This window comes from Balearica regulorum, chromosome 3, assembly GCF_011004875.1.
Source record: "Balearica regulorum gibbericeps isolate bBalReg1 chromosome 3, bBalReg1.pri, whole genome shotgun sequence".
NCBI classification, from domain to species: domain Eukaryota; kingdom Metazoa; phylum Chordata; class Aves; order Gruiformes; family Gruidae; genus Balearica; species Balearica regulorum.
The window spans coordinates 45,429,025-45,442,246 of record NC_046186.1 but is presented as its reverse complement, the minus strand read 5'-3'; the positions used below and the strand labels follow the sequence as shown (position 1 = coordinate 45,442,246).

General features: G+C 37.5%; 1 protein-coding gene across 5 annotated transcripts in view; it reads left to right on the top strand.

Moving 5' to 3' along the window:
• The window catches only part of FBXL4 (F-box and leucine rich repeat protein 4), a 64,013-nt gene that overhangs the window by 14,394 nt on the left and 36,397 nt on the right, over nucleotides 1–13,222 (top strand). For all 5 annotated transcript variants that reach the window (XR_012834474.1, XR_012834476.1, XR_012834475.1 and 2 more), the window contains exons 4-5: nucleotides 3,105–3,450; nucleotides 10,987–11,231. Coding sequence is in view for 2 of the 5 variants with exons in the window: in XM_075747770.1 (XP_075603885.1) it covers nucleotides 3,105–3,450; nucleotides 10,987–11,231 (591 nt within the window). In the remaining 3 variants the exon portion in view is untranslated. The remainder of the gene's footprint in view (nucleotides 1–3,104; nucleotides 3,451–10,986; nucleotides 11,232–13,222) is intronic.

The following is a 13,222-nucleotide window of genomic DNA, read 5'->3' as shown; positions in this document are numbered from 1 at the left end:
GTCACTAGAGAAAGTAATACAAATGTTGCTGGCTCTTATTCAGGCTTTGCATGGCAGTGTAAAGACTGAAGCTTTCTAGCACATTGCTGGTGAAACCTTCTTATCAAAGCACTCTCTTTGCAACATCTTTGATCAGCTGTTACTGTATGCACAGGTAAAGACTTGAGGATGCAAGACTTGAGGACAAACAATGTCCTACCTTCAGTCATTTGATTCTGCTTGATTTTTGAGAGCTACCTAATTAACTTAAAGGGCAGAGGAAAAGGAAAACTCCTTTGACTTCTTTACAGGTATTTTGGGGGAATCAGTTTCTCTTTGTTTTGGGTTAAATAGTTTATCGAGCATCTTAAGCTTGGAACAAATGCAGACAACCTTATTAAGGAAGCTGATTTTGGTATGCACCCTCAAAGCAGGACTGACTGTCAAAATGCCTTTCTTCTGAAAGATTTTGAAATGGATGACCATAAAAAAAAAAAACGCTCCAGTACAGAAGAAATGCAGTTCTTACTGAAGCTTCTTGGAAATTTAGACTTTTTGATCCATTTCTAACTGTAGAGTCTTCGCTCCCATTCAGATTACATGTAGCCCATTTAAGTGTCAAAGTGCTAGTCCTAAATGAAGAAACCACTTCCAGTTGCAGTAATGAGCGTGTTAAGAGTACGCCTACACTGGGGAGGAATATACCAACCCTGAGTCAAAGCAATTGCTGTGGCCTGTTCTTGTGTGCGGTGCCACCAAGGGAGAGAAGAACATCAAATTAACCTGATAGACTTGAGGTTTTCCAGTTAAACCAACAGCGAACTCCTTTAAAATTAGATTGGTGGGCTGTTGATAAAAGGAAAACAGTATGACAAGGACAGTGGAAAACAATCACCGGTCTTCATGTTCATCAGCATGTGGTATGTAACGTAGAGTTGCACAAGATTGTAAAAAGACGTGCTATGTGCCTTTCCTTTACTCTTCTCTGGTTTATTACAAGGACTGGGAACTACAGAAGGTGATTGCTAAAGGAGGTTATTACTCTGCAGTTTGATGAACCTAGACCTCCAGGTGCATTATTTTTTTCCAGAGCTCTGCTACTGCTAGATAATGCTCTCTCTGGGCACCAAAGAAGTCAATAACTGAGACACGTTCTCTTAAAAGCTGATGGTCCAATATGTGCTAAATTAGTGAGAAAGATAGCCTTGAGTTTCCCTAAGGACAGTTTGAGTGGGTACATGAAAGTATCTAAGCAAAATGTCAGATGGTGATCTGGATGTGTTAAGAAAGGTCAGGTGCATTGCCAACATTAAGTATTTGCTTAGGGAATCGACCTGTGTGAGCAGGTGTGACAGTGCGACTACATAATTTTTGCCATGAGTTGACATTCATTTCCTAAATGAATGAAATCTTCCCTTAGTAATAAGTCTCTCCTATAAAAAATGTTGACCTTAGGGCAGAGTTGTCCACTCTCCTACCTTGGTACTTTCTGATCTGCCATATATTCACCAGTCCTGCATGTTTGGTTTTAGTTCATGACGTTTTTTTTTTCTCCTTTGACAGAAGACTTCTACAGGCCTCCCATTCTACTGTAAGGTATTTGTGGAGAGCAGCATGATGTAGGATAGGAAAATTTATCTGTGCATACCTGAAAATGTCCATCATGAAATGGAAGTTTCAGCTGATAACGGATTTATTTTCCTATCCTTGAAATAGTAGCAAATATCAAGCTTCTAAGCCTTATTTATACCATGTGCTATGTTTTAATGAAAGTTCTTGCATTTGTTTTACTTTCTGCCGTGATGGACAAAGTTTAAGCATTTGATTCCGGAAAACAAAGCATGTTTGATTATTTTTTTATTTTTACTAATTTTTTTTTCCCCTGTGTGTTCTGTAGTACATGTCAGTGTTGAGCAATATTTGTAAGTTCACAGTAGTGGTATCTGGAAAGCTGAGATGCTGAGGAACTAGGGAGCAGATACAGCATTTCTGAGTCCCTTGTGACAGGACAAGTAGGCTGAGAGAAATCCTTGAAGCTGGGACTTGGTGATCAGAAAGAGATGGAGCAGATGTGGAAGTGTCTGGGTTTTGCAGATGGGATGTACTGTCAAAGGGAGTAGCAGCAGTAGCTGCTGGAGGCTTCCTTCTTTAGGAATTAACTAGACTTGAGGGAGGTAAAGATGGGCACCAGTGACTGAAGGACGTCTACAATCCATTCGGTGGATGAGGACCCATGCAGATATAAAGAGCATGTTTCTGTTTTCAGGCCTTTGGGCAAGTTTGGGAGCACTAAAGCCCTAATGAATATCAGACTTGATTCTCCAGATTACTCGGTTGGCAGCAGGTTTCACTGTCATTTACTGGAACAGATTTGAGGTCTGTGTGTGAAAGTAAGGATGTATATATGGAAGTTCTGTGCATGCCCTCCACTGTCTTCTGTCACTGGACCAAAGAGGAGAAAAAAAATTCAGTTTATCAGTTTGGAAATTCTAAAGTTTTTTGCAAAGGATCTTTTCAAAAATGACTTGAAGATTCTATTTTCTTTGGTAATTTGACAGTGAATTACTTTTTTAAAAGGAATAGTTTGCTTGCCTAGACAGATAAACAAAGTAAAGTTTAGATTATTTTTTAATAATTTGCAATGCTGCAATTTGAACAGGTTTGATGTTAAAAAATCTGAGCTGTGGGGTTTTTCCCTTTTTGTGAAAACCTTTTGTGGGAAAGAAGAGAGATCAGCTGACTGTATGTTTGGGCTTCATGGCAAGACTGTTCCCTGCATACTTATAGTAACATGCCATCATTGTGAAGACATCTGTAATCCATTTACCTGTGAAATGTTAGAACAACTTGTGCCTGAATAACAATGCTCTAATGCAAGTTTGACTATACAGCTTTTGTTAGTTAGCAATGCAGAGAAAATATGCTAAGGTCATGAATTAGTGTGCCCTGTTAAATTCATCCTTAGGATATTTACCAAACCTAGAGAAAATGTAACAATTTTCATTGTCTCTTCAACCATGTTTCTCACTTGTGACAGAGAAGCTGTCTTACTGTGTTCAGAAATTGCTTTAGTAACTTTGATTTTAATCCCTATACTGTCTGTGTGTGCAATTTTTCTTTCACAGATGGGAAATCCTTTGGTCCGAGGCACCTGCAAAGGTGAATGGTCCTCAGGCTCGGCAATTCACACCTTGTATCAAACAGATAAACTTTCCCACAAACTTAATCCGATTGGAAGTGAACAGCTCTCTTCTGGACTATTACACTGAATTGGATGCAGTAGTACTACATGGTGTGAAAGAGAGACCTGTGCTTTCACTTAAGACTTCGATGATTGATATGAATGATATTGATGAAGACGAGGATGAAGAGAAGTATGGCTGTGGAATGGACAACCTTAATAAGCAGTTAAGCATTGTTACCCTCAGGGAATGGCCGACTAACGGATATTTTGATAAACTGCCTTATGAGGTAAGAAAAACTTGTTTATACTCAATGTATTTGTCCTGATCATTAAGGGTGTAAAGGTGCTTTATAGGATACTGGTCAAGACCTGTTTGTTTTTTGTTTTTTTTTTTTTTTTTTTTTTTTCCAGTTACAGTTCCTTGCATTCTTTTGTGAATCTCCTGCAGTTATTGTAGAGTTATGCCTGATTTATCCAAGTGTGTCTACTTCGGTGGATGGATATTAGCAAGCCATTTGCTGGTATTTGCATAGTTACTGCACTTTTATTTCTCAGGAATCTGTCCACTGACATGCAGCTTTTACACCGGTTATTGTAGCCTTGAATTTCTAGCTCTTGAACTTAGAAGCTTCTGGCAGTTTTCCAGTAGTTTTAGTCCTCATGTTTGATGAAGAAGATATAAAACAGATATGAAAAGACCAAATCTAGATCTGGAAGTGAAAATTGTTTGTAGTGGGCTACAAGTTGTTTTTTTTTCCCCCTGTTATCTCTCTTACAAAAACCCAGAACTTTGTTCTTGAAACTGCCCTAATATTTTTGGATCATTATGAAATAAGCTTCTTCCATCCAGCTAAGTTTTGAGTCATGGTGCAGGTAATAAGCTGGACCTCTTTACACTGTCTTGTTTTGATGTGTTTTTCTACTTTTTATTCTGTCATTAGCACAGGAAACAGTTGTGCAGAAGCTACTTCTTTCAGATCCCCTGGCAACAGGGCAGTTGCAAGTATGCTCAGAGTCAGTGTAGATAAATATTTTCTTTCCTGTAATTTCCAGTATAGTGAGATTGTGAAGTGTGATTGCTGAATATTGTGTGCAGGCCAGGAAATTCTCAGTGGAGTGTAGCCTTTTATGGAGGCCAGTACCCTAGTTGGAGTAAGAATTGAGGGATCGTGTAATTGTCTTCACCTCTTCTGAGATAAACTGGGTTTGCATATAGTGGAAAGGAGCCTTCACTTGCTGGTCAGACCTCTGGACTTGGGCAGAGATGTGATTGTTCCTGCTCTTCAGGGTACTCTTTATTGCGGTAACTCATCAGATGCTCAGAGTGCTTGTGGCTTGAATCAGACTCGCTTTTGAAAGCAACGGGAGGACGGTGAGAGATGCTGTCACTGATTGTGGGGCGCTTTCAGACATACGTGATTCAATCAAATAGTATTTTGGTTTAGTCATCTCTTCTGTCTCTAAGTACCCAACTTCAGCAGGTGAAGGCCATGGTTGGGTACCTGTGTGCTGTAGTAACCTGCAGAAGTTTGCTGGTCTTGTAAAGAGGAAGGAGAGGAGGAGAATGTAACAACTCCATCTTTCTCCTGTGTATCTTTCTTCTAAGTCTTTTTCCGTTCTTGAGTTTGTTTTTTGTTCTTGTTGTTGTTGCTGCAGTGGAATATTAAATGAGGATACTAACTTTATCCTGAGTTAACTCTGGTGTTTATGTTTTTCTTTTTCCCAGAGTCCATTTAGTGTTTAATATATTTTACTGTTGGTGCTTGTATATCAGTACTCAAGAAAGTACTTTGCATATGCAAAGGTGCACTTGATTCCAGAACATCTTAAAATGTATAACTGTATTTGAAAATTTGTTGGGTTTAGTCATTCAAAGAAATTAATTGTAGAGAACACTTGATTTAAATCTAGGAAGTCTTGTTTGAAAAGACTGGATAAATTGATTTGTAGTATAGTAGACTACCAGAGAGATTGATTAATGTCTTTTCTGTTCCACATGATTATACATATTAAGATTATGATTCAGGAAGTATTTGTGTGGTCCTGTTACTCCTATGAAATTCTGCCTCCATGCACTTTATTGTGCTTTTCTGCTTTCTTGTTTGTGTTCCAGCTTCCTTTTTTATCCATTTTTTAACATGTTTGGTTTCATGAATGCATTTATATGGTCTATCAATACCAAGAACATTTCTTTTTTTTCTTCTGCTTTGATTTAAAGAAACTGAAAATATGGGTGGAATATTTATCAGAAGACTACAAAAGGCTATTTCTGGACTGGATTTGTGACAGCAGAAATCCCAGCCTCCTACCTTCCTGGTCCAGCTTGGAGGTTTGGGTGTCAGAACAGCAAAAATGTTGTACTTTGTAGTATGACAGTTTTTTATCACATCAGATATGGGAACAGTACTCTGCATGCTGTCTTCAAGACTGACAAGTGTCAGATTTTTCTGGGAAGTGTTTGAACCTTGTAATAATGAAGTAAGGCAACCGTTGACTCCTTGCAGTTTTGATTGATAAATGAAAAATTGTATCTTTTTATACGTTCATGTTGATAGTGAACGTGTAACTATCCGAAGTCTTCATACATATGCCTATTCCTTATTTGAGCTGTTTCAGGCTTTTTCATGCTACCCTCCATAATTCACAAAATACACAGGCGGAATGGTCTTCTGTGCTAATCTTCAAGTAGGCAGCAGCCTCCAGCCTTTGTTTTTTGCCTTTGTTGTCTTTCTGAAACTTCCATAGACTATCCTTTCATAGGCTGTGGTGTTCTTCAAAATGGTATTATGAATGGCTTGCTGCACTCTGAGCTCTAAAAAACAAGAGAGAAAAATGCTCGGCTCCTGGGGCACAGACTTCCTTAGAAGAAAGGGTGACATCTTGGATGAACTAGGTGAGAGAATTTTCCTTCCCTGCTCATGGATGGTCTTCACCAGCCCTTAGTAGCTGTTAAGTACTTTGTACTATCATCTGTTCTCCAGAATTACATTAAAATTGAGGAAGGATTTTCTAGGAAACAGTTCATGTCCTTGTCTTTCTTCCCAGTTATCTTTGACTAATTTGTGCTGCTTCTAAAGTGGAAGGAGTAAGACCTTAGTCTTAGTTGGCTTTACAGAATGCTTGAGACCTGAAGGCCTGAGCAGGTTAAAAGCCTTTGAGAAAGGTGAGGAATACTTGCCACAGCATATCTCTTGTGCAGTTCGAGGCTCACCAAGATGTGCCAGGTACCAAGAACCTAACTTTTGTCCTCCAGAGAGGAGAGTCAGGAGAAATTCTGCATGCTGCAGTCCAAAAGATACTTTTTAATATAAATTTTGATATAAAAAAAGATATAAATGACATCTCTGTCATTCCTTAAAGCAAATTTTTCCTAAAGCTGCCTACAACATTTATGATCTGTTCACGTCTACTGGGGAAGCGAATTGCTTCCACTGTTAAATGTGGATTCGGCACCTATGTTCCAGGAAAAAAGGTCTTGAAAGTAAGATCTGCATCCCTTAAATGATACTTAGAAGAGTCGGAGCAGTAAGAAGGAGCATTTTTAAATTTCATAGACTTTCTTCCCTCAACACTTGCATCTTTCCAGAACAAATATTTGTAGTCTTTCGGATAATCATGAGGGTCTTAAAAGCTGTCTTAACAGCTAATAACCATATGGCACAAGATTCCCTTCAGCTAATGGCCAATATACTGCCGGTTGCTATAGCAGACAGGCAGACAGGGCTCTGAGCGATGGCACATGGAGAAGATCTCTCCAGTTTTAGTCCTCCTGGGGTCTCGATTATTTGATTGTGCAGTCTGTCAGTAAGATCCTTTTCTTTTCTTTGAATCAAGAAGGGACTTAAAACCTTTACAGCCTTTCAGTGCTGAGAGTATCAGAGCCTATAGCCTGATGATGTGAAGCCCACTCCACCAAAGCGTGTTATGTGAGTAGAATAAAGAAGAGAGAGGCCGAAATGGTTGTGTTTTGTGAAACAGTTGCAGGATCTGCTTTTCATGTGTTCATGTGTGCTATTGACTGTGTATGCATTTGCTGGTGCAAGCTATAGGAGCGTGGAACTAGGGACTGTCTGTCTTAATGCTGAGGAACGTCAGAAGCCCTAGAATGCCATCTTCTCCTTTCTGCCTTCTCTCTTTGCCCTTTTGTGCGCATATCCTATGTCCTTTATCTGAACATGTCTTAGTATCAATTCTAATTAATTAGAGTCTAAGCTGTGGCAGCTCTAGCTGCAGAATGAAAAATATTGCAAGTCATTCATTTGCGTGTTTCTGAATGAGTGGTTTGCATAGGCCAATATATTTTCCTATTGGAGGGACTCATGTTGAAGAACTGAAGGACGGAATTTGTGGGAAGTGCAGATATTCTAGGTTTGACCAGCATCCAAGCATTATTTTCTGACCAAATCAAGTTCTGCATTATTGTGCTCTAGCCACAGAAAGTACATTGGTACAAATGGCTGTTGCTTGCTGTTACTCAGCAAAAAAAGCTTAAAAATGCTGGAGAAACTTTTGCGTAGGTAAATACTATTAGGAGCTACACCATTGGTAAATTTTTATCCCATGTATTGAAGAGTGTGGTGGTGATCCTGTCTGAGCTTATAAGAGAACTTTGAGGCAGTGGGTGAGAGCTCTGGTGTTTTTCCAGATGTCATACTTTTTAATTTATAATTCAAACTACATGCTAATATGTTAGACACTGCAATCAGGGACTGAGATGATGATAAACCACACACAGATCAAATATGAATCAGGATCTTTTTTGTGCTCAGTCAGCACACGGTGAATTTTTATGCTGTTAGTTGAATTGTTGTGGAGAGTTATGATTTGGAAACCTCCAATTTTTGGAGGTTTTCACTAGTGAAACCACATTTCTAAAGCTGGCATGTGCCATGTTGGCCCTTGAAATAGGAAAGTACTTGTCTATTTTGGTCCATCATAGCCTAAAAAAGGCCATCAGTGTTGTATAAATAACATTTTGTTTTCCTCTTTATATTCCTTTGGATTGTTTTTCTGATAATCTTTGTTTTTACTGACTGATTTATAAGAAAGTGTGAAACAGTAATGATTGCCATATTTTTTCATAAATGCAGAGTTAAAGCAGTTGTTTGTGAGAAACTGTGTTACTAAATTAGTTTTCAAAGCAGATACTCAATTCTGCAGCATTCTTGGAATCACCATGAACATGGTGTAGCACAATACAGCACATCATGTCACATTCTCATTATGGTATCAAATTGTACTTTATGCTAGGATACACACACATAAAAAGTGAATTTCTGACAGACACCAGACTCCAGACTAACGGTGATTGATGGTTATTAGCCTGTAGGTTCGGAACCTGTTATCTTTGTTTAATCAAAAACCAGAAGAAAAACGTACTTTATATCTTAATGTCATAGTAGTGACATTTCATTATATTTTTTTCATTCTAGATATTATGAAGTAGCATAATTTCAGTAAAAAATAAAGAAGGATTCCCCCCCCCGATTAAAACATTCATGTGGTAATATTTCATCTCAGGTGTGGCAAGATTGCAACATCCTATATGTTATGAAATACTCATTAAAGTCATCATTTAGTATAAAGGGACATTGGTGAGGCATTTATAGTTTCATTCACCATTATCTATACTGCTCAGAAGTTAGAAAATAACTTCTTTTTTTTTCCATTGAACAAAATTCATGTTACTTTGTTTTTATCAGACGTTATTACAGACATAAATTTAGCTAACTGCAACATTTGCTGAGCTCTCTGCTCTAGAAAACTTACTAAATATCCTGGGAAAAATCTGAGGGAAAAGATGTTCGTAAAATAGATATTTGGGTGGCTTACAGAGTGGGGAATAGCTGAAAGATTGCAAAATAGTTTGAAGCTGTTTTTCAGAATATTGAAAATTATTTAAAGTGAATTGATGGTCTTAGAAAAATAGGTATATGTTTAGGTATCTACTATTAGAATGACAAACAAAACTGTGTTAAGCAGGTTTTAAGCTGAAGTATGGGTCTGAGCCAAACAAAAATAAAGATATTAACTTCGGATTATATCTATGTTAGCTCCTAGTTATTTTGCTCTCTCTCAGATACCAAAATGCCAGCAACCTAAATGTCACTTGGGAGCAAACTTTGCCGATTATATAAACTGCAGTTATTGTATATTATATAAAATTTATACGTATATTGCTGGCAGATTGAAATGTCTACGCAGAGCCTCTGCATGAAGCCGAGGTGAGAGTTCCAGGCACCTGCAGAGGCAACCTGGGCTGTTTTTAGGGGGAAGAAAGAGTGAGGAGGAGGGAAGAAGGAAGGTTTGAAATCAAGCTTGAGAGAAACTGGAGTATATGCAAACACTGCATTTTGGCACTTGAAGTTAAAATTTTTTTGAAGAGTTGTAGATCATGTTTGAAATCCAAATACTAAATCTGGAGCTGAGTAGGAAGTAACATTTTTGATTTTGCAGGAAGCTGGATTGTTTTCTTATTTCTTCTCTTCCAAAAATGAAGGGGGGAGGAGGGGAGGCGGAAGCTAGCTGCATAATCAACTGGTACATTGGAAGTACAATCTGTTTGGATCTCATGGAAAGCTTCATTTTATGTCAAGCATTTTATTCTGATTTTTGGCGGGTTTGTTCTATGAATCCTTATGAGACATTAAAATGAAACATTATGGTATTTTGAAAGGGCCGCAGGACTCTCGTCAGTTTAAGCTGTTTGGGTTTTTTGGGGGGGGAGGGGGTGTGTTTTGTTTTGTTTGGTTTTTTTTTTAATTTACACTGATTCATTTCGATGAGTTATTGTTTCCCGCTCTGCCTGAAAACACTTAGTCAATTTTAGTTACATAACTTGAGTGCAGGTACTTGTAGCTGTTAAAGACAGCCTTGGTAAAGTAAACATTAATTTTTAGATTTCATTTTTCAAGTGCATGTTCTCTCAGTTTCTAAGCTAAAGGAGATTTTTTTTGTTGAGCGGTTTTGTTATTTCCTAAAGTGAGTATTTATGTGTCTGTGTGTGTTGATCTTCCTTTAGAAAGGAAAACAGAGCATGATATTTCTTCATTTCTGAATGTGAGCTAAGTCATTACAAAAATGTATATAGTGGTGCTAGTCAGAAGGGCTGGTGATTATTCTGAAGCTGAGATTATTCAATCTGATAAAGGTAAAAAGAGGTTTTGCCTTTCAGATTTGACTCTGGCATAAAACAAATATACTCTCAAAGTATTACAGCAAGAAAGAGATTACTTCATAAAAGAAGATCTGAATATGTTGGATTTTTATCTAGTTGCATAGTCCAGCATGTATGGGAGAGGATATAAGGTGGAAGACAAAACACTGATTTTTAAAGCAGTGATCAGAGGAATAAATCTGAAATCAGTTCAAGGGGTGGGGAAATTGGGACGTGGTATGGTTTTTCCATGTACTCTGAAAATAGGCTACCATCTTAAAGACCAAATCCAGAGAAGAAAGGGGACACCAATTCAGCATTCTGATCGACGGCAATGCACATTGTGAAGGGAAATATGTAAACATAGTGTTTACATACATATCGCTGTTTAAATTAGCATGGGTAAAGAAACATAATTTGAAAGCTTCCTGTCACTTTCACATGCTGATCTGTTTTTTCCTTTGTTGTTTAATATGTTGTCAAATTGAAAGGCAGTGCAGTCCTCTTTAATAGTTAATCAATGATTTATTCGAGAAGTTACTTTTAAGTAAAAGGATTTACTTTTCTTTGAAGTTAGAACATCTTTTCTTATTCCTTTGCAGTTTTCCCTTAACACTTCAAGTGCTATGTGACCATCTGTGACTTTTTTTTTCTGTTTTTAATATAGCTCATCCAGTTGATTTTGAGTCACCTTACAGTACCAGACCTGTGTAGACTAGCGCAAACTTGTAAGCTACTGTATCAACATTGCTGTGATCCTCTACAGTACATTCATCTCAGTTTACAACCTTACTGGGCAAGGATTAATGACACATCTCTGGAATACCTACAGTCTCGCTGCACTCTCGTCCAGTGGCTGAATTTATCTTGGACTGGAAACAGGGGAGCCATTTCTGTTTCTGGATTTAGCAGGTCAGTGCTAAACATTCAGAAGTATTTTGACAAGCTCTGTTTGCAGAGCTGGTGCACAGTGCTTTCACTAAGTATTTGAAACCTTATTAAAAAACAAGAAATGGCTTTGATTTACCATAAAGGCTTTGCTTGTTATGATGTAGAAAAAACCCAACAGCTAAAACAGTAAGAGATAGTAGATATAGCAGCAGAAGCCTGTTTCAATATGTAGAGCCTGCACATGCCAAACTGCCTGTGACCGAGAGGCTTCTTCCCGGCGGAGCAGTGTTTTGCTTTCTCCTGGGCTTCTAAAAGACTCCACTAGAACCAAGCTGTCAAAAGTCCATCTCATGAAGAAAATGTTTGCGGTTGTTCTTTGTACAGATGAGTCATCAGTAGGACTGTATTAGAATGGCTGCAGTAATAAACTGATTACAGTGCATGCTTACAAGGTATGGGCCCTAAGTAATCACTGGAGTGCAATGTAAATGCAAATATTTTCATAAAAATGATTGAAAACATTAGCCCTGTTGGAAAACAAGGGGTTTGCATGTGCATCTTCCACTGGGCTGAAAATATGACTGTGCTATAGGTCATTAAAATAGCAAATTCGTAGGGATTCTTCTCTGTATAACAGCCGTGTTCTCTGCTTTCTTAATATATCATTTCTTGCTTCTTTGCTTGTTTGCATTAGTTAAACAGCATCTATCAATACATTTCATTTAAGCAAAAATTGCTGCTTCGACTAAGAGGTAATCAGCAATGGCAGGTGAAAGCAGACTTCAACTGATAAGAAAAAGAAATATTTAATATATCTAAAAAAATTTGCCTTAACTCTCTTTTGTTTTCCAAAGGAAAAAAGTTAAATCAGCTGTTCAAACATTTTCTTTCCTTTGGTGCCTCGGTGCCATCTCTGAGGAAGTAAAATAATTTGAAGAAATACTTTGTCAAGATGAGAACGTCGCTTCCTTTTTTCCTGACCTTCCAGTATAATCCAAGAGCCCTATGCTCTTTTGTGCTTGTTGGGAGAAAAGGGAGATAGATAGCAGCTAGTTGTTGAACAGGATACAAACATTTCTCCTAAATTTGGATTTCATATTAGATACATTATGCAGAGGATAATTATGCAAGCCTTAATTGAGAATTCGACTCTGAAATCATGAAGTGCTTGCTTTCTGATGCTTAGCTATTAAATTGGTCTTTTAAAACTTAAATGCATGTACATCTTCATAGCAATTTTTTAAAATTTTCATGATTTTTTTTTTTTGAACATGCAGTACTGCTAAAAACTTTTGTTGTCTTGAAAGTAATGAATGTGCAAACTCAGAGAATTATAAACTTTGCAGTTCTGGTGTTTCTGACTTCCAGTTAGTTGAAAACGGCTTTATTCCTGATGACTTTTTTTACTTCAGTGCTGAACTAAAAGCAGCACTTACATGTAGTCAGCATTTCTAAAATAAGAAATACTCGTTGTTTGCCTATTAATAATGTGTGAATAAACATGGTCAATTTGTGTTCATTATAATGGATGATATTTATTTGTAACAAGAGGAAAAGTGTTTTTGGACATTGATATAATTGTGAGTTACCTGTATTTCTAGGAAAAAATATTTCTAGGAAGACATACATGGAGTCTGGGAATGGGAGATGCAGTTCAATCATAAATTTTTGAAACAAAGTTGTAAGCTAAATAATTTTCAGGTGTGACTTCTGCTCAGAATTTTCACTTCTGAATCAAAAATTCTCCACTGGAACTAGGTCCAGGTTTGAAAATTTTCTTTTTCCTAATAGAGAAATAATTTTGCAACTCTTTGTTCTGTAGAAGTGTCTTTTCTAGTAGAATTTCCAAAGACAAATTTTCCTTTTGACATCCTTCATCAGTATGTTTGTCAAATTTGCTGCCTTAAGGAAAGGAAGATTTGCTGTGCATTTGCTATGGAAGTATCTATTAATACAGGAGACTTTTTAGAACAACACTTGCTTTTCAAAAGCATTAATGTAACTTTCTTCAA